The 27,888-nt window shown below is 34.7% G+C and overlaps 2 protein-coding genes and 1 long non-coding RNA gene across 9 annotated transcripts in view; all 3 read right to left on the bottom strand.

Annotated features, from left to right (window-relative positions):
• LOC147846022 (uncharacterized) overlaps nt 1-27,888 on the bottom strand; it is an 885,319-nt gene that overhangs the window by 321,811 nt on the left and 535,620 nt on the right. The window lies entirely within an intron of this gene.
• On the bottom strand, nt 610-12,522 carry fn3krp (fructosamine 3 kinase related protein). Of its 2 annotated transcripts, none has more exon segments than NR_203040.1 (7): nt 610-2,681; nt 2,736-4,576; nt 7,546-7,668; nt 8,197-8,262; nt 8,351-8,442; nt 11,056-11,207; nt 12,240-12,522. NR_203040.1 is itself a non-coding variant. In NM_001110108.2 (7 exon segments), coding segments are annotated over 6 exon segments (918 nt in total). In that variant the 5' UTR covers nt 12,381-12,522; the 3' UTR covers nt 610-2,681; nt 2,736-4,237.
• si:ch211-207b24.4 lies at nt 17,095-27,404 on the bottom strand. 6 transcript variants are annotated; one of them, XR_015481184.1, is made up of 7 exons: nt 27,171-27,404; nt 24,294-24,386; nt 21,360-23,054; nt 19,229-19,338; nt 19,091-19,120; nt 17,955-18,996; nt 17,095-17,826 (listed from the first exon to the last, which is right to left on the bottom strand). XR_015481184.1 is itself a non-coding variant. In XM_087245111.1 (6 exons), the coding sequence occupies exons 1-6, from the start codon at nt 27,199-27,201 to the stop codon at nt 18,658-18,660; spliced, it is 2,298 nt and encodes a 765-aa protein (XP_087101237.1). In that variant the 5' UTR covers nt 27,202-27,404; the 3' UTR covers nt 17,095-18,657. The 6 variants fall into 6 exon arrangements, 4 of the variants coding, with proteins under 4 accessions (XP_087101237.1, XP_087101236.1, XP_087101239.1 ...); XR_015481183.1 differs by having other exon boundaries at nt 19,088-19,120; nt 27,171-27,358; XM_087245111.1 differs by having other exon boundaries at nt 17,095-18,996.

Here is a 27,888-nt window from a genome sequence, read left to right as displayed (position 1 = left end):
TATTAGCCCCTCTGAATTACCCGTATTTTTTTTTCACAATTTCTGTTTAACGGTGAGATTTTTTTTTCAACACATTTCTAAACAATAGTTTTAATAACTAATTTATAATAACTGATTTATTTTATCTTTGCCATGATGACAGTAAATAATATTTTACTAGATATATTTCAAGACACTTCTATAAAGCTTAAACTGATATTTAAAGGCTTAACTATGTTAATTGGGTTAACTGGCTAATAATATTGGCTAATTACTGGGCTAATAATATTGACCAGTCGATATCCTAATAATAGGCAATTAATTAGTAGATAGAAGTGGTGTGAATTTTTACTTAAACTGAAGTGTTACCATACAGTTATAAATACATTTTTCATAGACAATAATAAATAATTTTAATTAGGTTTACAAACATCTAAAAAGACATAAAAAAAAAAACTTTAGATATTAAAGCTATTCATATGGTAATATTTAAATGTAAATGTTAAAGACATTATAATAGTATTTGAAAATTCACAAGTATTTTAATATAGTTATAATATAATATTTTATAATATTATTAAAAATATAGAACAATAAACAACAACCAAAAAGAAAATTTAGACTCAAATATTTTTGTCATGTAAAATATTTTATTTTAAAGCAAAAAACATATCCAGGGGTAAGGAGTGGCTTTGTTCCATAATGTATATATCACTTCACTGACAGCTGATCGGTCATGTTTTGTTTCGCAATCTCTAACCTAGAATAAAATCTGTATTTGAGCAGGTTAATCATGTATCGCAGGTTATTGTAGTGACAAAACCCAAATACAACCAACTTAACTTAAGCCTGAAAAACTCAAGAGTTTGCTCAAATTTACCAGCAGGGTAAAAACCAAACTGGCTTTGTGCAACAGGCCTGACTTGTAAACGCTTATGCTAGTTCTGCTGCAACTACTAACTTGAATGTCCATACATCATGTACTATATGAGGCTCCTGCAAACTGAAGTTACATAACAGCAACATCACCAGCTATTTCAACCGTATTCAGATGTTTCACACCATCAGTATGCTAATGATTAGTGATACTGAAGTTAAATTCAATATTCATATTCAAATAATGCTACTTAGTGCACACATTTTCAATCAGTAAATCAAGAAAAGAAGAAAACAACATTTTCTTCAAAAGCATATTTATGCAGTTCAGTTAAAGGTAAACTAACCAATTATTGACCAACAACTAATGTTATTTTAAAAGCTCCAAAGCAAACACTATGCAACCTGCTCCCATTTTATATCAATTGTTACTGAACATGCCCCTTACTGCTGAATTTCTTCTTTTTTTTAAGTGTATTTTGACACAATTGGGTCAAATGCATTTCTTAAAATTTGCTTAGTAAACATTTAAAGTGCAATTCTTAAAATGGAATGATGAATTTATAACACCATAATTTGGCAATTAGCCATAACATATAATTTATCCATATTTTTTTCTGTGCAAATATTTTCAAATGCATAGTTCACACAAAAATGACAAATTCCTGTTAATTTACTCACCTCTACATCATCCAAGATGTAGTTTTTCTCAGTGAACATATTTTTTATATATTTTCTCTGTGATTTGTATAATGCAAGTCAATGGTCAGCAATGCTTGATATTAAAAATAAACACATATAAGGGCTATTCTTCAACTATGGGCACTTTTAGCCTTGTGAAGTTGAGTAAAAAAAAACTTGTTCAAAATGAACGTAACATAGCCTCATAAGTTTGACAATTTGTCTCGTTTTAACATCTGTAAAAGGACAAACCTAGATAAGAAGAGAAACATTTTTTTTTTTCATCGTGAACTGAACAAATGTCATTTCTACCACATCTCAGTATACAGCTTTTATTTAAAATGAAATCAATTATGGCAGTCAGACATTGTCAAAGATCATTTTGTATCTAGTTTAACCAATCTTTCCACAATATATATAATAATTATACAATGGTCAATAAAATAAATTAGTTGTATGCTCTAAATTTTAATATTAAATTGGTTAAGAGCTTATTAGAAAATAAATAAACTGAATTTGTATATTAAATAGAGCATGAAAGTATACACAGTGAATACACTTTTAATTTGTGATGAAAACTTTTTAAATATTTTTTTGAAAATGTGTGTGGTGATGGAAATGACAGTGGCGGAAATGAAATTTCAACCGTTAATTGTTAAAAAATGTAAGATAGCTTCACCGATTAGCTTTGAATTGATACTAGCCTTTCATGTATACAAAACACTCTTACTTACCTTCATTTTGTTTGATTTTTAAAAACATCTTTGAAGGTACAACATGTTTGAAAATGACACAGAATAAATGTATTTCCTTATCAAGCAATATTTACCTTAATTTGTATCTTTAAGTGTCGTTGATAAAAAAATAAATTCTCTCCATCTTGAACATGTGCCCGGATGGCACTATGCATTTTAATAGAAACCACCTAAATAATCTTTCACACAAGCTTTTTAAAGTGACATTACAGTGTTGTGGTGGAGATGACACTGATACTGTGCGACATATATTTTGTATAAAAAATAATATTGATATTAGTATGGGCGCACATATGAGCGCTAATGCATTTGTTATTTAAACAAGATGAAGAGCAATATGCAAATACCTTTACATATGAAAAAAAATAAATATTAAGGATATATATATATATATATATATATATATATATATATATATATATATATATATATATATATATATATAGGATATAATAAGAATATATATAGGATATAAATATAAAGGATTAAAAAACATAACAAAAAATATCATTTAATATTACATATTATTTATTATTTACGATGTAACGTCTTAGCTGTGAAAAACATGGCGGTCCCTTTGTTTTCATTTCAGGCTAGCTCCACGAGATTGTGATGTATCTCTGTAACCAATCAGCCTTCAGCTCCACGTGTAGCTCTACCCTTATCTACTGTTTCGTACCCTTTCGAAAGAGTGCAGAAAAAGTGGTACGGTAAGGTTCGGTTCTCTTTTTGACAGTGGAAACGGCCATAGAAGCGTACTGTACCGTACCACTCAGTGGAAACGGGCCATTAGTTTATATTGTGTATTTACCATGGTATATGTTTTGCTGTAATTCCAAAATGCCAAATTATATTCACTTTGTGCCACTCTTTCAATTAATGTAAGTAAAGTGGGATTGTATGTGTGCGTCAAACATTTTGGTGAATTACATTATTTTGGGGAAAAAGTATATAGGTAAACATATTGCTTATTTTAGTGAGTCAAGGCTCTATTGAAACTGCACGAGATGCCATCTGACATTGAGGGGAAAAGAAATGGCTCGTAGCACTTGTTTTCCATTTCCAAAATATTGCATTTTTTAAATTATCAATCCAGAAAATGGCACTGATACGCTGTATTTCTTCAAAGACATTAAAAGCAAGTGAAATCCATTCACCTTATTCTCCAGGGACGAGCAGGCGCAGCCATTTGAATCTTTTTGGCTCGAGACTTCCGGTCTCAATTCACTTCCATTCATTTTTAGACATTAAAAACTGCTAGTTTCGCTGTTTGATGTTGCAAACTGATATTTCCTTGTTATATTATTCTACTTGGTCTGTGTAGTCATGCAAACATTTGTTAGTAGAGCAAGTAGTTTGACCGTTTTTTGCCGTTTATTATTCCTAGTCATTTCTCTCATAGGCGACTGAAACGGAAGTTCTAAGACAATTGCGAAAACAGGCGCACTTCCGCATTTTAGAATAAGGTCAATTAGAACTACCATTTCAAAAATGTCCAAATGTCATCATTTATAAGCATCAAGCTCCCAAATGGAAGTTTGGAGCATCCTTCTTAAGTGTACACGCAAAGCATAATGATTAATGTTGGTTTCTATGAAAAAGGTCTATATTTAATCTCAAAAACAGGTTGACTTGCATTATACGAATCACCAAGAACCACAGATTCAGGTCTAAGTCTTCCTTAATGATCTAACTGAATAAAATAAAACAAAGTTAGATACATCTTCAGTGGCTTGACGGTGAGTAAATGAACTGTAAATGATCATGTTTGCTGAAACTATCCCTTTAAGACTTTAGAGCTCCTCACCATGTCAATGCATTTTCATTATACTGGTGATGCTATATCAAATTCTGATGGTCATGCTCACAGTGTGTGGCTTAATTTTACATCCACCTTTATTAATGAAGACTTAAGGTGATCTGTTCTTGAATCACGCTGTTGGAATCTACTTTGTTAAATCCTTCATAATGCGTAGCGAAGACCCCCTGTAGCCTCCACCAAAATGATTCCAGTGGTTCAGATAGTGAAACAGCTGGTATAGCTGATGCCTTTTTGCAAAGCCAGCGGTCTTGGGGATCTTCTCGTGGTAGGCATTGTAAAACGAGCTCCCAAAACCACCAAACATGCCGGCAATGGCCAGCTCGTACTCCGAATGGCCATAAAATGATGCGGGGTCAAAGATGACTGGACCATCAGAGCATTCAGCCACGTTTCCTCCCCACAGATCTCCATGCAGCAGAGCAGGAACCAGCTCTACATCTGTAAATAGCTGAGGGATCTTCAGCTAAACAAAGAGAAATCGAGAGATTTGTGTGCCATACACATGCAGCATTAAACACAGGCTTGCTGACTATATTACTTAAAGTGTAGTTCACCCAGAAATGGTTTTTAAAAATAATCTTCAGGCTAATCCAAACATGTGTGTGCTTCTTTTACACAAGAGAAGACAAGTGGCTAACCAAAGAGTGTTCTTTCCCACTCTTCCTCTCCACAATGATATTATTGTAATTTATGTGCACACAATAATAATAATAATAATAATAATAATAACAATAATAATAATAATAATAATAATAATAATAATAATAATAATAATAATAATAATAATAATAATAATAAATATAGTTGCAAGCAGCAATTAAGGGGCCAAGCACTTTTGGCCAAAAGGAGGCGCTGTTACAGAAGTTTTTGAGTACTTTCAGGGCTTGGGTTGAATCATACCATGTTTTGTAATGATATGTGAATATGTTGGTAAAATATAGCATTTTTGGCCAAAAATCAAAATGGGCGACGCCCAAAATGGCTGACCTGTGAAAATCAGGCATCATTCGACTCGACATGCTCTGCCGGATGTAATGATACCAGTTTTATGAGTTTTGGATGAAAGGTTGAGACGTTATAAGCCAAAAAAGCAAGTTTTTTTGTATCTCCGGACCACTAGGGGGCAGTGCACCGAAATTCCGCATATAACCTCAGACCCTAGTTGTCATAACACACACCAAGTTTGGTGTGAATCGGTGAATGCGTTACGGAGATATCGCCTCATGTCCATTTTCGCAAGTTCTACGTTAAATTTGATCGCAAGTTAAACGAAAACAGTTGGTCTAATCAACTTGAATTCCATAATTTTTGGTTGACATGGTCTGTAGATCATGTGATTCAATTTTGGTGAAAATCGGAGAAACGGCCCAGGAAGAGTTTTATCGAATAGGTTTATCGAAAAATTTAAAATAGCGCGAAAAAATTTATTTTATTACAATTAATTTATTAAAATTTTACGTCATAGGGTGCGTTTGAATCGGACTGAGCCAAGGAATCAGAGGAAAAAAACAATTTTGATTGTAGCCCATTCAGTTCAAACGTTATCATGATAAACATAAGTGAAAGTTTGGACAAGTGGTGGCGCTAGCGAGTTTGATTTTGAGACTTCATATTTGGTCTGATTAATGTTAACACTGAATTATTAAATTAATTCACTAAATTATACAACTTTCCCACATATGCCTATATGGGCTGCCATTCAAATCCGGCGGAAGAAGAATAATAATAATAGGAACACTAACAAAACCAATGGGTGCCTCCACACCTACGGTGCTTGGTTTGTATACAGTGCCTTTAAAACTTAATTCTAAAAGCGCTTTACAAAAAAAAAGATACAGATATAAAACAGCTTAGAACATTCAAAACATTAAAACATGTTGAATCGTAAAACAAATCAAAAATACACATCTCACGAATAGGCGAGGATAAAGTAGTGCGTTTTCAAGGATGATTTAAACAACCTAAAGGCTTGTACACACCGGGTCGCTTTTCGTTTGCATTTATCGTCATCGTTATTTGAGAAATTTTCCGGATTCAAACTCAATTTTTACTGCCGTCAAGCAGAAGAGTATGCAAAATCCCTCCTTAAACAAAAGATGGTGCTACACATCTTCAGACACCTGCTTGTAACACAGAAGTAGACAGAAGGTTGACAGGTAGGTAGGTAAAGTTAAAGTAGGTAAAGTAGGCTTGTAGGTAAAGTTACTGGCGATTCAAACAAGCATGAATGGTTCAAGTAGCAGCTTCAGCTCTAGCGATGAAGAAATGATTATTGTTGACCAGAGCAATAAGCAGCTCCATGTTTATATCGCCTCTGGGCATCATCTTAAATGTGCGCTCGCATTGACAGTTTTGCACTTAAGCGCCTCCAAGTGCTGTTTACTGTAACTTCAGCAGCTCCGTGGACATGAACAATAGTGCCAAAAATACGACCATGTACGAGCCTTTAAAGAGAAAAATCAAAAAATAATAATAAAAAATAAAAGAAATCTAAGACATTTTTGATTTTTTACAAAAACAACATTATTGTGAATGGATTCAATTTAGTTTTTAATTGTATTATTTAGCATCATGATTAATTCAATATTAGACTGATTTGGGATTTTAAGTATTAACTGACTGAATTTACAAAATTGCTCATTTTATACTAGAACAAAGTCTGATGATTGGAGTAGAAAGTAAGATGATTTATGAAATAATTATTTGGTAAAGACTGTTTCCATTATTTACCTGACATTTCTATGCCTCTTTCATCTAATTTGTATTCATTTTAGTTTTTTTTATTCCATCTATTTAATTTTTTATGAATTAAAATTAACTAATTTATTACATTTTGTATTATTTATTAATTGAATAATCTCTTTGATTATGATCTTATTTTTGCCTGATTCTGCTAGTTATTATATTTATAATCACATTATAATAAGTATTTATAATTATTTTAATCACATCATTTAAATTGATTTCATGTACTTGTTTCTTTAACAGTTAGTAGTGCTTATTTTATCTTTTATCTTATTTATATTTGATTATTTGCATAGTTATTTCAATTGAAATCTTTTAAATAAATATTTTGATTTAATTTCATCTTATTATTTTACATAAATTTGTGTTCATCTTTGTTTTAAACAATTATTAGTTTATATTAATCTTATATATTAAATGATATGCATTTTGTATATCCTTTCTCAAAAGATTCGATCTCAGATGGATAAAAAAAGTATTTCAGAGAAACAGCAGGCATGTGTATAAAAATGGTTAAAATTAGATTTTACTTTTTGACTTAACTTGCTACTGTAAGTAATCCTTATTATATCAATGCTTTATTAACTTTTGAGAACATGTATGTTCTCTTTGAAAACTACATACAAATGTGTGTGTGTGTGTGTGTGTGTGTGCGTGTGTGTGTGTGTATTATTAAATTTGGTTTACTTGGAGTTTAGCCCAGAGTTCTCTGGCCTCTCGGTCTCCATATGACTTCTCCACCAATCCCAGTTGATGCTGCAGCCTCTGTTGGGAGTAAAAGGACACCCAATCCTCCTGCCAGTCATTCACCTGAAAACCAGTAGATGGATCAAAACCTCTCAATGCAAACATCAATACAAGTCACACTGCATTTGTTTAAAGGAACACACCACATTTTGTTTGGAAATAAGCTTATTTTACAAGACACCTAGAGTTAAACAGTTCAGTTTTACCACTTTTGAATCTATCTAGTTGGTCTCCTGGTCTGGCAGGAGTATTTTTAGCTTAGCTTAGCATAGATCATTTGATCAGATTAGACCATAAGGATGTCACTCAAAAAAGAGTTTTGATAATTTACCTATTTAAAACATGACTCTTATGTTGTGTACTAATACACTTTTCAAAAACTATACTTGAACTTTTTAAGCATGAAGCTAATTGCCTAATCAGATTGAATGCTTTATTCTAAGGTAAAAGTGCTTCGGCCAGTCCCAGAGATAAGCTGAATGAATAAAAATGAAGGTAAAGCACAACTTTTTAACTCTAATGTACTTATAAAATGTGCCTATCTAAAAATAAAAAAGGGGAATGTTTCTTTAAATTAGGATATATGCTGACCTGAGGGATATAACCACAGCATGTAGCCACGTCAAATCCAAACTTGTTGACTGCTACAACCTCAGACTTTCCTTCGTTAATACAAAAATGACAGTAAAAACAAAGCCACTGAGAATTGTGCAAAGAAATGCCTGCTAAGACAAAATAGCATTACCAACAGTCTGCTGCTCCTTGCTTTGTTTCTCTATCTGTCTCTTGTTGTGAAGATGCAGGTCAGCCAGCTGTTCTCCCAATTTTGATGAGTATCTACAAAGATAAACATAAAATAGTTGTTTTAATATTTTTAAAAAGCTAATTGCTAAGGCCCTGTTTACACATGATATCAAAATGTCTTCAGTTCAATCACATAGGGATGATGCTAAATACACATGGAGCCAGGAAAGTTTTGAGCTTCAACACTTTTGACCAAATCCAGTCTATTTGGAAACACATTGTTATACATGTCAGTGTTTGCTGCTGAAGAGTGCTGGCCGGATGGGATTTAAACTTGCTGTTGTACTTTTGATGATGATGATTTGATAACCACTTTATTTTTAAGAATAACCCTGTATTTTTCATCTGATTGTTCTAAATGAAGTGCTTAATGCATAATATTATTCAAAAAAAAGTTTTGATATAATTACAAAGAGATATATAAAAATGTCTTTATAAAAGATGATCTTTACTTGATATTCTAATGATTAAAATTATAAAAAGGGATTGCTTTAAAGCAATGCATTTTTGCCTAAAGCCTCAAATGTATGGTCACATTTTGCTTTATCTAAAAAAAATAGCATTTGAGAAATAGTGATGCATGGGTCAGTTTTTTTTTCCTACCAGCGGGTTTTCAAGTTTTCTCACTTTTATAAAATTATTTGACTTGCCCCAGCCCACCCCGCATCACTGTATCTACAGTTGACGCCAGAATTATTAGCCCCCCTTTTTTTACTTTTTTAAAATTTCCCAAATGATGTTTAACAGGGCAAGGAAATTTTTCACAGTATGTCTGATGATATTTTATCTTCTGGAGAAAGTCTTATCTGTTTTATTTTGGCTAGAATGAAAGCAGTTTTATTTATTTTTTTATAACCATTTTACGGTCAAAATTATTAACCCCTTTAAGCTATATATATATATTTTTTATTTGTTTAACCATCATTATACAATAACTTGCCTAATTACGCTAACCTGCCTAGTTAGCCTAATTAACCTAGTTAAGCCTTTAAATGTCACTTTAAGCTGTATAGAAGTGCCTTGAAAAATATCTAGTAAAAAAATATCTACATGGCAAAAATAAAATCAATTGATAACAGTGAGTTACTAAAACTATTATGTTTAGAAATGTGTTGAAAAAAATCTCTCTGTTAAACAGAAACTGGGGAAAAAAATAAACGAGGGGTCTAAAAATTAAGGGTGTTTAATAATTCTTATGACATTTTATATAAAATAAAGACATGGAGTATACACATAAACGCTGTACACAAACCAACACAAGACAACCGTGGCAAATGTTTTATAATAAAGATATTAAGTTCAGTAAATTCAGGAGGATGGACACAAGCATGAAGTCCATGTTGTTGCTGCTTTTGTCAGTGTTATGTGATGTAGCACTAATTGACTAAGGTCAAACTGTGGGCTGATGACACCATCGTTTCACAATACATACAAACTGGCTGTTCCCATGAAAACACCAGGGTATTCTGTTCAGTTTTATCCACTCTATGACCCAGTTTCAAAAAGGTTCAGTTTCATTTTCCCTAAGTGCCAGATCTTACTAACCATGGGACGATAACCATTTTCAAGGTATACCGCAGTTCGAAAAAGTCAAGGTTTTAAATCCACCAAAAGTTTCTAAGGTATGTGTAAGATTTTTTTATTTACATTTTTTTGTTGTTTTTTTAGAACAACCGTATCTTCAGCAGAAAAAAAATATCCAAAGATGCCGTTTTATATTGTAAAGAAATCTGTGTTTTTAAAACTAATGAAGGTTGCAAAAGTCAATGATTCATTTGAATTATTAAGCCTAACATGTTTACTGCTCTAAAATGCTTTAAATCTTTCAAAAAATAAAATATATTGTGTACAAAGGGAAAAAGTGCCCTAAATAAGTTTTTTTCTAAATCAGGGATGTCAAACTCAATTCCTGGAGGGCCGCAACCCTACACAGTTTAGTTCCAACCCTGCTCCAACACACTAAAGCTTCAAGTTTTTTCAAGTTTACTGTGGTGCGAAGTTCAAGCTTGGTGAACTCTGACCTGCGAAATCGCATCACTTGACTGCATGAGAACAATCGAGGATCAAAACATGACATCTCTGGGCAGAAATTTAAAACATGGAACAATTGCTCGCTTTTAAAACTGTCTAATAATCTTGTTTAATCCTGCCCCTTTTCGCATCGCTGCACGACAGAATTTCGCATGCTCAAACTCTAATGTGACCGCAGCTTCACCTGTAGGTTTCAAACAAGCCTGAAGGACTTAATTAGTTTGATCAGGTGTGTTTAATTAGGGTTGGAACTAAGCTTTGCAGGGCTGCGGCCCTCCAGGAATTGAGTTTGACATCCCAGTTCTAAATGTCTGGGTAAAAAACTAAATTTTTACCCAGAAATTTTAAAATAACTTATTTTAGAGCAGTAATCACAATATATTGCGATACCTTGAAACCGTGGTATTTTTATCCAAGGTTATCATATCGTCAGAAGCTTATACCGGTCCATGCCTAGATCAGACTGGATGAAACTTCTTTACACAATACAATTTTTTGCATTTATTGCTTAACAAGACCCATTTGGTTGGGGCATTAAAACCAGGTGTAAAAAGGCGTATTGTTCTTGTGATATTGACTCAATTTTCACTCCAACTACAACGACCCCAAACATACTTATTTAAGCTCTTCATATCCACATGCTCCATAATGAGAAGAGCTCCACTTTTCTCAAGATCCACAACCTTCACTGGCCTTGGGACTTTCACAGTGTTTGAGGACAGAATTGCCTCCAAGCTTGCCTTTTCTCCATCAAACATTCTCCGAGCCTACAGAGAGAAAGAGATTTGGGAAAAGTCAATCAATTTCACTTTCAACAGAAATAACATTGACACTATAATGCAAGCATATGCAAACTAAAGGATAAAACAACGGTCAACAAATGATACATTTATGCAGTTTTAAGTTATGTCTGCACAATATATTGGAAGATTATTATCGTTATATGGATAATAGCATATGCAAGATCCATATTGCAAGAGCAGTAAAATAAATGTTATGCTTGTAGCAAATATAGACAGGTTTATGCTAATTTAATCAGATTTGATTTGATCAGACAGATATGGTGCTATTATGCTATTGGATAGACTGTACCCAAAGGAGAATCTTCAGCTCAGAGATCTGAAAATAAATACTTATGGGCGAAAAGAGGTGAAGTAAGAAAAAAAAAAATGAAAATAATCTAAATATCTGCTGAGGTTTTGAGTCTAAATGTCTCAATTATGTCATAGTTTTTTGTTTTGTTTTTCCTGAATTTGAAATATATATTACCAAATATATTAATTACCTGTTTATTTTAGTTTTTATAATTTTATATATATATATATAAGTTGTTTTTTTAAAGAGCTAATAAAATAGCATTTTCTCCTAATGTTATATTGAAAGAACCATCATACAGCCCTACTTCAAATAGTTAAAATAAATAAATGACAATGTAAATGTGCAAATTATTGGTTAATGATGTTCTTTAAAATAGTAACAGATGAAATGACAGAAATAGCACTGCATAAATTACTATTTGCACATTTGCCTATAAAATGTATATGAGCAATTCCATGCAAATGTCAACCTTCCCATGGAAAAAATAAAGTTTTCAACAAAATCGAAACCGTTTCTATGTTTTTGTGTAAGCAAGTATTTTACAGTACTTCAGACATATTCAAGCCTCTGTTAAAGTTTTTAAACAATTTAATTTTACCAAAGTCACACAAGTGGCAATTTCACATCTGTCACATCCATAACAAAGCTATTCCTGCATAAATGCAAAAATGTTTAATAAAATTAGATCAACGAGAGAGCACCTCGTTCTTGTGGTTGATCTTAACGAACACTCTTCCCGTGTCCGTGTCATAGCTCTGGCCTTCACTGATGCAGCCTCCTCCTGAATGACCAGTGCTCTTCAGGACAGATGTGGCCAGCTCTCTCTTCAGCAGCGCCTCCATCTCAACCACACAACCACAACGTCGATGTTAAAACAACAACTTTCTGCAAAAATGCTTGACGCTGCTGTAAGCTACTTCTGGGTAAAATCTCTGGATGATTACATGCGCGCTCGGCTCGAACAACAACACAGGCATGTGCAGGTGAGGTGTCAAAATAAAAGTCCCCCTTGGCACAGAAGTGGGTACTTGCAAATGTCATCAACAATGCCTGAAACGGCAGACACATCCCTAGTCTGATTCAAGACAACAAAGAGATCGATTTTTTACTATTTTGATATTTATAAATCAATTCCAATGGCATTGTCTCCAATGCATAGTCCTTCCTTCGTTTCCGTGAATTATTTTGATTTATAAGCTCTTAATTAAAAATAATATGTGCTTTAAATGTACAGTATGTGTATCTGTTATTTTAATTATTATTTAAGTTTTGTGATGTTTCACAGACTCAAGGTAAAACACTTTGTTCATGCACGTTCATTTTAAGATTTTAGGCTTTTCATTTTTTTTTTCAGTCCAACGAAAGGGGAAAAATTCCAAAATACTTTCTTTTACTGTTTATTTTGTTGCTTTATGAACTTTTTGTCTGTTGAATTATAATACAAGGTGGTTCATTCCGCTGTGGCGACCCCAGATTAATAAAGGGACTAAGCCAAAAAGAAAATGAATACATGGATGAATTATAATACAAAGGTCAAGCATTCAAAACAAGAATTCTGAGCCTGATTTTTTGCTACGTCAGATTTATTCATGCAAATGAATTCATATTTCATGCACATATTTTGCATGTTTAAACACGGTTGTACTAACATGTACTAACTAACAACATGTACTACAAAAAAAAAAAAAAAAAAAACGCAATTCTTTATATTATGTAATCTAATACATGAATTAATAATAATGTCGTCACCTTAAAAGGTTGTATTTAACATTTTTGTCAAAAATGAGTTATTGACATATTTTTATTAAATGACTTATTTACGTTATGGGATGTTTAAATTTGAAAACGTTTTATAAAAAAAAAAAAAAATGTTACACATATACTGTTTGTTATGGAATGCCAAAACTTGGATAGCTCAATATCTCAAAAGCATTCAGAACGCAAATAGAACCTTAATTCCAAGGCGACAATGTATTATTTTTTATCAAATACAAAAATATTGTCAAATATTGCCCCATACATCACTTTTTATTATAATCTTTACTTGGTCTCATATTATTGTGAATACAAAATATTTAATTTCATTTAAAAGCAGCGTTTTTTATTTTATTATTATTATTATTATTATTATTATTTATTTTATTTATTTATTTATTTTGCTGCAGTCGTGGTATTCAGATAATTCTGTATTTCTAAAAAAAAAAAAAGATTTATAAATCGTAACACATGCTTTTATGTCCTCTCGGTTAGACTACTGCAACTCCTTGTACATTGGTCTACTCAGTCAACACTCTCTTGGTTACAGTTGGTCTAGAATGTAGCTGCCATATTAATAAAAGGAACTAAGAAAAGATCTCCCCTGTCCTCGCCTCATTGCACTGGCTTCCTATAAATTTCAGAGTTGATTTTATTATTTTTTTTACTTATAAAGCATTGCACAATTCTGCCCCAGCCTATGTCAGTCAACTTATTAGGCCTCATACAGCTTGTAGACCATTAAGATATCATGAGCAGTTTATTTTGTCGGTCCCTCGGTCTCGCTGCAAATCAAAAGGTGAACAAGCTTTCTGTGTTGCGGCCCCAAAGCTCTGGAACAGGCTCCCTCTGAACATCAGGTTTCTGCTCCATTGGATGCTTTTAAATCTAACTTAAAGACGATCAAAAAATGATCGTGCCCAACTGAGTCTGGTTTCTCTCAAGGTTATTTTTCTTCACTTTTGCCAATTGGTGAAGTTTTTTTCCCTCTCCGCTGTTGCCTCTAGCTTGCATGGTTTGGGATCGATAGAGCTACGCATCAATGGATTTGCTCTTCAGTGTTTAGGTCCTCAGTAGTGATTATTAAACCACACTGAACTGAGCTGAACTGAACTTAAACACTAAATACTGAAGTACACTGTTCCAATTTACTATGATCTTTTAGGTGAAGCTGCTTTGACACAATTTACATTGTAAAAGCACTTTATAAATAAAGGTGAATTGAATTGAATATAATAATTGTCCAACACTGGACAATTTAAGGAAATAATAGTTTGTTTTGTATCTGAACAAGCAGGAAGCACAGCTTTTTAAACCCACAAGCCTGTTATAAATTGGTACCTGTATGACCAAAACTGCATTATATGCAGTGGTGTAAAGTAACTAATTACAAATACTTAAATCACTGTAATTGAGTAGTTTTTCCTTAGGAACTGTAATTTACTTCTTAAGTAGTTTTAGAAGTGTGTACTTTTACTTTACCTTGAGTACATTTTTAGTGCTGTATTGGTACTTTTACTCCACTACTTTCCTTCAACCTGCAGCCACTACTTTGTTTTTTTTTTCTTGTCTATGGAGATTAGAAAAGATGTCAGGCACAAGATGTCAACATGACATCAGATCAACATTGTACCCCAAAGTCGTGGGGATGTTGCATTTTGTTTGGAAATGAAAATCTGTTTGACGTCAGGCTGTCGTCAATGTCCAACGTCCAACCGAAAATCAACTTCTATTGATGTTTAAAAAAAAATTATGATGCCGAAGAAAATCTCAATGAAGATGTTTATTCAGCATAGCAGTCTCAAAATACATGGCAGTACCTTGGGTTCACTGGAGTCAGAATGAACCCTGAACATTCTTAAACTCAAACCTTTATACTGTTTTTGATGTTGCCTTTAGATGTTAATGAAGTTGCTCCTTGGCTGTTGACCCAGCTGTTCTCCCTATCTCTCCATGTTAATGCAGTTTCAACACCATTGAAGAGATGGTTCTTTGTGCACCACACCCATCCCCATTCTACAATTGTTACCATTTGGTCGAGATGTAGTCACCTCAAACAATGCAGAGACAAGACCCTTTTGACTTCTCTTTTCTCTCAAAAGTCAGCCCTTTTGGGAAATGAGCATCAATTCACCATTTACAGTGGAAGTTGGGTCGAGGCAGACTCATTTCTTACAGATGTTACAACTTGAAGTTGTGTGGATGTTACCACTATGACGTCTATCAGACGTTGGATTTTGGTTGCCATACCTGACAAATAAATGTCAGTATTTGACATCAGTATGACACTGGTTTAAGATGTTGACTCGATGTTGGATTTTAGACACTTTCTAACACAACCTAAAATCAACAAAATATCAACATAATTTCATATCGTTATTGGATGTTAAAGTAGCATTGATTTTAGACACTGGCTAGACATTGAGTTTTGGTCACCTGACATCACAACCTAAATCTAACATAATATTAACGTCTTATGATGTTGTATGCCTGCTAAGCAGTACCCAAATGCACTACAGAATGTTACGTTTAAACACATCCAATTACATGTAAATGCATTAGCTTTACAAAACGTAATACTCACTACTCTTAAGTACTTTTTACAAGTAAAAGTACCATTACTTGCCTAAAAATGTAGTGTAAGTAGAGTAGTAAGTATTATGCTGTTAAAAGTTGATGCGTTTACAATGTGATTTGTGCAGGTGTGCGTAAATGTAACATTCTGTAGTGCATTTAGTTATTGCTCAGCAGGCACACATCGTCATAACACATTAATATTAGGTTAGATTTAGGTTGTGATGTCAGGTGACCAAAATTCAATGTCTAGCCAACGTCTAAGGACGAAGTTATTTTGATGTCTAATAATGACGTCAAATGACGTTGATATTTGGTTGACTTTAGGTTGTGTTGGAAAGTGACCAAAATACAACAGAGCCAACATCTTAAACCACTGTCATATTGAAGTCAAATACTGACATTTATTCATCAGGAATGGCAACCAAAATCCAACGAGTGAAAGATGTCATACTGGTAATGTCCCCACATCGTCATCATTAGATGTTGATATTTAGTTGTTTTAAGGTTTGACGTTGACCTAAATTGAGCTCTGACGTCAACATGATTTTCATTTCCAAACAAAATGCAACATCTCCACAACACTGGGGTACATCTTCATTCTAACATCATGTTGACGTCTTGTGCCTGCTGGGTGTTTAAGGCCATTTTGGTCATCATACAGTAAACATCCGTCCTCTTCTCATCAGTAACATGCATCTAAACAGTCTCTAGGTCAATGCGTGTACAAATTTTTAAAATCTTCTTGAACACTTTTAATGCTTCTAAACAGTTGGCTGCAATTTTTAATCGCCCATGTCAAGAGGTAGTTAATTATGATGCGATTTACCTTCTACTTTATGTGTGATTTAATTAGGCAGGAATCACAGAATTGATTTTTCTAATCCTCATTGACAAGAAAAAAATAGTGCATTGACTGCAGATAGAAGGAAAGTAGTGGAGTAAAAGTACTGATGCTGCACTAAAAATGGACTCAAGGAAGAGTAAAAGTACACATTTAAAAAACTACTTAGTAAATTACAATTTCTGAGTAAAACTACTCAATTACAGTAATTTGAGTATTTGTAATTAGTTACTTTACACCACTGTAGATCTGGCACTCCATTTTTAGGCAAGTAATGTTACTCTTTCCACTACTGATTATATGTTAATAAATAAATAAATATTGACTGATAAAAGTAATGATGACTTTAAAAAGTGTTGATTGAATCTTAGTAAGCCTATATGTTTCACTTTGACCAGTAGTTTTATTTATAATGTAGTTTTGCAACATTGTCCAGTGATATTACATTACATTGTACATTGTCCAGTGTCATGTGAAATCAAATTAACAATGTTTATTTTGCTACCATAAATTATTATGTTCTTATTTAGGTGAACTGATTAAATGTGCACTAGGTGATTGTCTTTAGAAACATTTTTTGTTGTGCTGGTTGAAAGTCTCTTCAGTCCAACAGTACTGATTAAAGTAAATGATCTAAATGTGTTTATATGTATTGTTTATTCTGGATAAGGCATAAAACTAAAAAAATGTTTTATTAAAAATGCCGCCATCTTACATAATTCTGATACAGTAAGTAGCTCAAACTGTCTGTTAACAAATGCAGATACGAGCTTTTGCGCATCTGTTCACGCAGATCCGCCATTCATGTGTGCCTGCCTGCACCAGGGCTGTGTGTTCACGTGCACACAAGACAATCACAGTCGCGGTGAAATCAATTGCTGAATTGAAACTTTTGAAAATCCTGAATCATTATTGGAGTTAGTTTTGCACGCTGGAGGAAGGACGACACCATGGCTGAAGTATTACTGTTAGACAGGTAATGTTCTGTTGTGTGGTTGTGTTGTGTTATGAATCGCTTATATTCACAGATGTGTTGTTCAGCCACTGAAATCTCCAGACGAAAGATTGATGTGACTATTTTCTATCCATTTTTGAACACTGACAGCCTTCTTACACTGTTTACCATGCTACACGGAATATTCACTCTGAAATAGCATGTAAGTGTGGCTTAGTAATAAATGAAATTCTTGCACATTGCTGGCCAAACACTAAATAACTGTAACATTTCTAACTGGCGAATAACATAAACTAGTAGGTTGTCGGCTCTTGTGATGCAGTGCGCGTGTTCAGGAGGCTTGGCTTTGAATCACAGTCTCTTCCCGCTGTCCAAAGATAATATGCTAAGCGGTTAGCATTTTGGCAGATCACCTACTGCACCTTTAATCCATGCAAGTTAATCCTCAGATTAATTTATTTTTTTTTACATTATTCTTAACCACACCGCTCTTACTGTTAGTTGGCTTCAAGAGACTAGCCCTTTCATGGAGTGATACCAGAAAATTTAAATTATTTGCAAAAAGAAAGCTCCACTCCTCAATATTCTGTTTTAGTCTGAAGTACATCAACACACTGAAAAGCCTCAACAACTTCGAGTTCATGTAAACTTTTAATAACCTAAATAATTAATCTAAATAATTAAATTCCAAAAATAATCAAATGAAAAATATATAAATGACTAATTATACATGATTATTTGATTAAATGAAACGATTAAATGAATGAACTAAAAACAACACATCAAACACAACAAAAATCAGTTGCTTTTCTAAACCAACATTGTACGTTACAATGAATCCCTAATTTTAGATTCTGAAAACATGCACAAGTATTATGTATTGATTCAAATCTCACACTATACTACACTACCGTAAATATAAATCTGATTCATGCATTAACTTCACTGTTTAGCATTTCATCTCTGCATTGTTTCTTTCATTATTGAGAATCTAAATAAAGTAGAATCCGAACGCTTGGAGTCCACGTTTTCCACATCTTGCTGTAACGCCGTAACATTTTCCAGACTTCACATCAATCTTCACAGGCTCAGACAGATCTGTACACTTGGCAGAATATGTTTTTACTGTACCATCACTGTTGGCGACCTCAAATTTGAATCCACCGAAATATCTATTTTCTTGATCTTGCCACATTGTTGCTGCAATGAGTTTATCATTGTCATCAAATATAAATTCCTCTGTTATGCTGGAAGTTCTACCAACTTTGATCATGTGACCAGTGTTGAAAAATACCGTAATGCCTTCCAATCTGCTGAATAGTTCAAACCTCTGCACAGATCAAAATAACAGAAACAGTGTTACAAAAGTATTAAAAATAACAAGATGAAATGGAAACAATATGGATTCCAAAAAGTACTACCACGTTCTTGTCAGCCAAGTCTCTTTTAGGCATCTGCAGGGGCACACAGAAGGTCATACAATCAAAACAAGTTAATAAAAATTATGTGATATTGTAGGAATTCAAATAAGCTGAATTAAGATGGAAACAATCTTCACAAACCACAAAAAAATGTTGATAACCATGAACGCTGATCTTCTTAATGGTGGTGATGGATGGAGTCATAAAGGTAGTTTCACTGTCTTGTAGCAATCCCACGATCACAGGCTGAGCTAAAAAATACAAAATAATTTATGTATTTTTGTCTATATGACCATGAAAAAACTAGCTAAGCATTTAAATTGCACTTTAAGCAGAATACTGTATCTTGAAAAATATACACACATTCACTGTGTGTAAGTATTGCCTTCTGAGGCGCAAGTTATTTATTAGATGCAAAAAAGGATTGACGAAGCTTCTCCTACAGCAGCAAATTCTGTTTTTGCTGTTGATATTTGGCCCCAGTTAATCAGGAAGTGACAGTTTTGTTCATTTTGACTCGTTGGATGGAAACGCTGCTTTATTTGCATGTCTTTCATGCAATAATTCAGTATTGCGCATCAAGTTCATTCGCATTTTTGGATGGAAACATAGCTAATGAGACTGAGAATGACGATATTCCAGCCTGATCTCACGAGAAAACGTAAGTATTTTACGTTTTGCCAGTTTAGTGGCTAATTCGTACGAATTCGTACGAGTTCAGTCGTACAAAATAGTACGATTTTAAAAAGGAGGCGTGTCACCTAACCCCACCCCTAACCCCAACCGTCATTGGGGGATAAGCAAATCGTACTAAATTGTACGAATTAGATCGTACGAATTCATACGAATTAGCCACTAAATGAAAAAGTTACGAATTGCCGTGAGATTGTGTTGGATATTCTGAAACTCCTAACCTTGTTCTTAAGCAATGATATTTTAATTCCATCTCATTTCTCAGACAAAGACGCTGAATTGTATATTATAGCATTATATATTTCCAACACATTGTCTTGGCAATTTGTAACTTTTTGATTTAGTGGCTAATTTGTATGAATCTGTTTCTCTTTTGTACAGTTTAGTACTATTTGCTTATCCCCCTATAGAGTGGAGGAACTATGACATCAATTTGTTTACAAAAACCCGAAATCGAGTTAGCATTTTAGCAGTTCCGGTTCCCTTGTCCCAAAGTCAATGGGTATTTTCAATGGGATTTGAGTTAAATCGCTTAAATAAGGTTTGTGGCTAACACAAACTCAAGATACTTTCACGTTTTACTCTACAAAATAAAAACACATCAGTTACAGCACACTCTTGATTTTTTTAATTGGCTATGCTTCTTTAAAAAGACGGTTGCTATCAAGTTGCTAAATGGGACTACAGGGGGTGTTGGAGACATTGTACGTCATCGAGCTGATCTGGTCTGGAATGCAACTCGCTTGTGTTGGGCATTTGAATTTGTGTGTTATTTAAGTATTTTCACAAATAGTATTTTATAGTTTGTAGTATTTTTCTAGTTGGGAATTTGTCAGTTGGTTTTACTCTTTATTGTGAACTTCAATAAAACATTTGTACATGGTTTCCTCACGTCAAAGAAATTTTCACAGTGAACAAATGGATGGTAATAATGATGTTTTAGATATCAATGCTGTATGTCTAAATCAGGGGTGTCCTGGAGAGTTGGTGTCCTGCAAAGTTTAGTTCCAACCCCAATCAGACACGCCTGGTCTAGCTAATCAAGCACTTACTAGACCAGGGGTCACCAATCTCTGTCCTGGAGGGTCGTTGTCCCTGCAGGGTTTAGCTCCAACTTGCCTCAACACACCCGCCTGGATGTTTCAAGTATAGTAAGAGCTTGATTAGCTTGTTCAGGTGTGTTTGATTAGGGTTAGAGCTAAAATCTGCAGGACACCGGCCCTCCAGGAACAAGTTTGGTGACCACTGTACTAGACTTTCTAGAACAGGGATGTCAAACTTAATTCCTGGAGGGCCACAGCCTTGCACAGTTTAGTTCCCACCCTGCCACACTTACTGGTAGGTTTCGAACAAGCCTGAAGGACTCAATTTGTTTAATCAGGTGTGTTTAATGAGGATTGGAACTAAACTGTGCAGAGCTGCGACCCTTTAGGAACTGAGTTTGACATCCCTGTTCTAGAAACATCCCTGCAGGTGTGTTGAGGCAAGATGAAACTAAAATCTGCCGGAGACCGACCCTCCAGGAGCGAGTTTGGACACCCCTGGTCTAAATAATCACAAAATTTGAGATGACACTTACATGACATAGGTATTGGATTGACCGTCTCACTTGCTTCACTCACTCCCACTCTACTCACTATCCTGTAGCGGATCATGTACGGCTTTCCAGACTCCAGTCCAGTCAGAGTAAAGTCTTCATCAGTTGTGTATATGACAAGCCACTGTTCTTCAGCTTCAGATTCTGCTTTTACCTGCTTGTACTCCACTCTGTACTGCACTGTTTCTCCAGTTGGGGACTTCTGCAGTTTCAGGGACACAGTCTGTTCATGGACATTCTTCACTATCAGTGGTGGAGGTTTGGACACAGGCTGAAATTCTGTGCTTTTCAGTTTCCCTTTTTCATATAGATAGATGGAGGATCCTGGGCTGAGTGTATTAGATGTTGCAGAAATGAGGAAGCAGATTCTATTTTCATCTTTATTTGCCTCTGAAAAGCTTCTGAAAAGGGATAAGTTCTCTCTCATCTTTATTATGATAGCAGAATCATTGAACCACTTTGTCGCAGAAGTCACTGACACCCTTTTTTGTTTACCATCTAACTCTTTAGATTTGTCAGATTTTAAAAACTCCCTCAGACTTTGAAGATATAAGTCTTCATTCAGAGAAGTGAGGGTCAAGCACACCACAAAATCAATATTAGGATCAAGGAGGATGGTGTTGAGATTGTCTGAATCTTCAGTTTTGATCCCCTTAATGTAAAAACTCAAGAGGTTAAATTCAGACTTTGCATCATTCAACCACTGCTTAAACATGCCAGGGAAGTCACGGTGGATCAAGATTTCTTCTAGTGATATTTCCTTCATTTTTCCTCCTCGAATAGCAGGCAAGATTCTGCCAACATCTTTCAGGAGCTCTGCCTTATATATATTAAAAGTCTTATGAAATAAATACAGCCTCTCTTTGATGTTGCTGAAATTATTTACCAGTGTATTTCTGGACAGGTCATTATATGTCCTCTCTACTTCTCCTAGCTCCTCCATTACACATCCAATGTCAGAAACCAGACCTGTGCTTATCTTTGCCTCCAATTGAGCTGCATTAGAATCCAATAAATGAAGAGGATAAAGCCATACTTTGATTGGAACTCCATTCTCTGTATTCTCCATCAGCAGAGAAGGGAGCTTTTTGTACAAATCAAGAGCCTCCATGTAAGAAGTTGGGCTTTGCTCAAGGTGAAAGTCACCATAAAACGTGCAGGTAATCTTCTCAATCTTTTGTGTGTCATCATCTGTCATATGTACAGCTCCACTTCCTTCAATTGAGAATTTGGGGATTTTCTTCACCATAAGATTCAGTTCCCCATCAATCTTCTCCTTGTTTTCCTCTTCTGAAAATGTCCGATCAAACACCATAAAAGCCTGAGCGCCGTACAGTACAGCTGTGACCACATGAGTTGCAGTTTTCTGCTCAAACACCTGAGGGTAGGTGATCTTGCCCAGATGGGTCATAGTGAGCTGATCAAATCTGGTGGTTTCACTGTACTGCATTGTAACTCTGGATTGGTGGTGTGATGATTTGGTGTCATGCAGGAACTTGGCAGATCCTCCCACCTCCACCAGACCCCCCAAGAAGCTGGCCTTCAAGGAAGCACTCACATCCAGGAGATTGGACTTACTAGAGAGAGAGTCAGAGCTACTGAAGTTCAAATCTGTCTGGAGCTGTGAATGACTGTCCAAATCTTCACGCAGTGATTTTTTATCCCACAGAGTTACACCTAATGTAAAAAGTGGCAGAGAAACGCAGAAACAATGAACATGATGAATGTCCATTAAGGCCCCGTTTACACTAGTGCGTTTTAGTTTTAAAACGGCGTTTTAGAATGAAAACGATCTGCGTCCACACTCCCGTTTTACCCAGCGTTTCTGAACTGCTCTCCGTCCACACCAAAATGCTAAAAAAGCACATCACGTGACCACACAGACACTCTCGGACAAGCGCTGCAGCCCATCTACCCAGATGAAAGCTGTGCTAGTCGGACTTCTCATCAAGCATCTCCCGCTGGATCTAATCTCACTATATTTATTAAACGTGATATTTCATTCATCTTGTTGTCTTTATCTAACGACATATTCCCTGACTTTGGTCATTGGAATCTATTACTTGTTCTCAGGTAATGTGTTTTGGCTGAGCGCAAAGATAAGTTAATGATTAATGTTACCAAGTAGCCTACATTCTGTATATTGACTGATCGCTTGCCTTTATTTCCTATAATGTATAAACTTAATAATGGCCATTATCGATTAGTAAAACTGATATTTAGCAAAAAAGAGGGTGTGTTTCGTATTTTTACTGAAATTGAAAGGAGGCAGTTATTATAGGCTCCGTTTTGTTATAAATATCCACACAGTGAAGATGATGCTCATTATGCAGCACGATGCCTCAACATTTCTGCTGTCTGTTAAGTTGCTAATATTAAAATGAAGATAGACAGTACCTTAAATCATGTTTACATTTTATTGTTGAGAAAGTGAAACAACCAGGGTGATGTGAATGAAGTTATAAAGTAAACAGTTCCCTTTGAAGATTTACCCGTGTCCTCGGTATAGTCTGTTTTCCATATCAAACTGAGAAGAAGAGACTGCTGCCTTGATCAAAACTTACAAGGAGAGGATGCAGGGCTGAACTGTGTGTGTTAGGCTACTTAATATTGAGGAAAATCCCCAATCAGAGAGGCGAATGTCTGCAGCCTTGTCTCCGTTTTTAGATGTCTCCGTTTTCCATCATCCACACTGAGACGGAGCAGCAGCATTTTAGCATGAAAACGGTCACTCCAGCGTTTTCGGCGCAGTGTGGACGGTTGGCGTAATCGTAGCAAAACTTATGCGTTTTCAAACTAAAACGCATTAGTGTAAACAGGGCCTAAGACTACTTCATCTTGTTGCATATCATAATCCCATAAAACGTGTTTGTTTATTGACAAATAGGTGAAATGTACAAAGACTTGGTACACAACCTGGAATGAAAGAATCCTTGCGGCAGTCATACAACATGCCAGGAAACAGAGGTCTTCCAAGCGCTGCTACAGTAATGGAATCTGATGCCATATCTATGAAGAAAGATATTATTTGTGAAGCTAAAATTTAAAAAGTCATCCTAACATAATTGTTAAAATGCAGATACAATTATTTTAAGTACACAGAAAATAATTTATCACATGCAAAATTCCCATGCAACAAAATATTGTATTAATAATTGGATTAATGTTCTGCTGAAATGTTGTTTTAATGAGACAACAATTTTAAAATTACTATTCCACACAGACTGATATATTACACACTTACATTAGTGCTCTTTGGCACTAATGCCACAGTCACAATAGAGTTTGAGCTTGTGAAATTTTGTTGTACCGTGCTACGAAAAGAGGCGGGATTGAACAAGATAATTAGACATTTTAAAAAGTGAGCCATACATGTAGGTCCATATTTAAAATCTCTTTCCAGAGAGGTCATGTTTTGATCTTCGATTGGTATCACACAGTCACATGATGCGATTTCACAGTTCAGAGTTCGCCAAGCTTGAACTTTGCAATGCAGCGAACTGCAAAACTCATCGCACAAGCTTGTGTTTCCAGTCTGACGCATTCGCGTGCATATGAATAGAAGTCTATAGTGAGAAACGTCTAGTATAACCGTGACTGGATGAGGCTCCTCCAGGTGCTGCTTATAAACTTCCTCATTAATAAGCGGCTTCACCTGGCCTCGTTGCTCGAGCTTTGGAGCTACTGGCCCGGCCTGACCCCATTAAAGCCCTGGATTACATTTGGCCAACAATGCAAAATGGCCATTTAAAGTGTTTTTTTGACCCAGCATGTTATAAAAACTGCACTAAAATATATTTTTGTAGTCTGGCACTTTTTAAAGCGCTCTATTCTTAGCAACTAATGTGGTACTTAGTGATCTTAAAGTTCATGTTAAGTACTTCTTAAAATAAAATTAAAGGTGCAGTTGATCTGCCAAAATGCTAATTGGTTAGCATATTAGCTCTGGATGGCAAGGGAGGGACTGTGTTTCAAAGCCACGCCTCCTGAAATCGCGAACGCGCCCATCACTACACGACAGCAGACAACTCACTAGTTCATGTCATTCGCCAGTTAGAAGTGGTTGGCCCGGTGGAGGAGGAATTACACTCATTACTACACACATGCTATTTGAGAGCGAATATTCAGAGTAGCATGGTAAACAATATCGAGAGCACGTCACAGGCTATGCTGTGAATAAAAAAAGCAACTTCAGCTCAGTTAAGCATGCTAGGCAGAATAGCGCTATTTACTGATGTTTTGTTATTAAACTAAATATAACTCTACATTATCGATGCTGTGAAAGGACCTTATTTAACTAAAAACAGTCACATCAATCTTTCACCGGGAGATTTCAGTGGCTGAACAGCATGGCTGCATATCACCCATTAGTAACAACGTCTGCATCAGCTCTGTGTGAAGCCAAAATAGTTTTAAAACAGAACATTACCTGTCTAAAAGAAATACTTCAGTGGTGGTGTTGTCCTTCCTCCAGCGTGCAAAAGTAACTCCAATACTGATTTAGAAGTTTAAAAAGTTTCAATTCAGCATTTGACTTTGCCGCGACTGTCTCGTGTGCATATGTCGTGAATGCGTGAGCCCACCTAGGTGTGCACACGCGGTAATGCCAGAGATGCGTGAACAAAGCCCAAATCTGCATTTTTTAATAGACAGATTGTGCAACTTAATGGACTTATGGGAGATGTCGGCCCTACACTATTTATTTGGATGAACATTTTTTAGCTTTATGCCTCACTCAGAATATAAAAATACATATAAATACATTTAGATCATTTACTGCAATCGGTATTATTGAAATGTGAAGAGACTTTCAATCAACACAACAAAACATGTTTCTGAAGACAATCACCTACTGCACCTTTAAGATTGTACTCAGCTGAGCTGTTTTGAGAAAAACAAGAATATGACGACAAGAATAATACAATAATTATTTAATTATTTAAATATTATTTAATTACAATAACATTCCAAAATTTGTGCACCTAAATGTATGTGTTAGGGAAAAATATTAAATACAAATCTGAAAAAAGAGAAAATCTGCTCCAAAATGACCTATATTCACTGAGAAACAGATAAATAAAATATTCATTTTCAATATGTAATGCACTTATTTATGCTAAGCACTGTATAATTCGACAAAATTAGTAGTGTTTACACAGACTATGACACCAATAGTTCCCAATGTGAATCATGATTTATTTCTAAAAATATTTTTAAGATTTAATTTTTATTTAGCCATTTTTAAAAACCAGATTGGATTCATTTCTATTAAAAAAAATAAATAAATAAATTTAAAAAAAGACAGATAAATACAAATGTATAAATTGAGCTGATTTGTTACTGGTTTTCTCTTCCTTTCTTGTCCTTAAAAGATTTTGAAACTCCACATTCTCATTTTGTCTGTTACCTTCTAAAAAATGTTTGCTGTGAATCTTTTAAGCACATAAGTTATAATCAAGTCATATTTATACAACTCAAACGCCACTGCATGCAGACGCAGTTTAAACTGTTATGATGAAAAGACATTTATAGAGACATTATATGACGTATAATGGCGGATTATAAATGCACTTTTTTACATTCGTTTTATTTATTTCCAATTTCTATTCTATTCTATATGTAGTACAGTTCACAACTTGAAAACCACTGCAATATAACAGTCTACAGCACCTACATAAAATTACAATCATTTGTTGATGTAAACTACTTTACTTCCAAATAAGCCAACAACTCTATTCAAATTAAAATACAATTAGCAACAATATGCTATGCAATGTTAGAGTAAGAATTTACCAGTCTGTAGCAAAGGAAGCCAAGATGACATTTGTTGAATAACTGCTTTAAAACCAGTAAGAAGATGGCCATAAGCAAGACTGTCGAAAATAATGTAGACTAAAAAAAGGTAAAACACTTCACGCAGAGGAAGCCTGCATGCAATGAGATGGAAACAGAAGTTTGTTAGGGTTTTTTTTTTTTACATATACTTTAATCCAGGGGCGGCTTGCCAAGTACACCCATCTGCAGCCTGCAGATTGGGTTCAAGTACACGCCCAGATAGGATACAGCTTTGAATATGCACATTAATATAGTATCATTTTGGTGAAACTGTATTACAGTAATTAATATTTTTTACATTACTGTGATGGCTGGGTTTGGGGTAAAGGTAGATGCTAATAAAACACAATTAATGGGAAATTTAATAAATATAACAACTGTATCTGAGCTATAGCAACTCTCCAAGTAGGGGAGAGTGGGGTAAATTGAGACACTTTTTTACATTTCCTCCCCTCTAAGTGAGCAATTATTATATATCAGTAAAATTGACACACTTCTCAATAATTCAGAATGTTTTCTAGCAATGGAATTTATCAGACTTTAGGATAATGGCAAGTGAAAATATGATTGTTTTAAAAAAAAGTTTTTTGTGTCTCGCTTTACCCCAGCTTCGGAGTAAACTGAGACAGACCAAAATAAAAAAAAAAATAAATAAATAAATAAATCAAAGGGGTAA

This window comes from Danio rerio, chromosome 3 (genome assembly GCF_052040795.2).
Source record: "Danio rerio strain M-AB ecotype USA chromosome 3, GRCz13ab, whole genome shotgun sequence".
NCBI classification, from domain to species: Eukaryota; Metazoa; Chordata; class Actinopteri; order Cypriniformes; family Danionidae; genus Danio; species Danio rerio.
The sequence above is the reverse complement of the archived record's forward strand: the minus strand, read 5'-3'. Positions and strand labels throughout refer to the sequence as shown.

Excerpts from the sequence above, each read along its gene's own strand:
- si:ch211-207b24.4 (XM_087245110.1), bottom strand. The coding sequence starts at position 27,201 with ATGTCATCTTGGCTTCCTTTGCTACAGACTG. Across the intron at positions 24,387-27,170 it reads GCTTCCTTTGCTACAGACTG|ATATGGCATCAGATTCCATT; the intron begins GTAAATTCTTAC and ends CTTTCTTCATAG. Across the intron at positions 23,055-24,293 it reads CAAGGATTCTTTCATTCCAG|GTGTAACTCTGTGGGATAAA; the intron begins GTTGTGTACCAA and ends TTTTTACATTAG.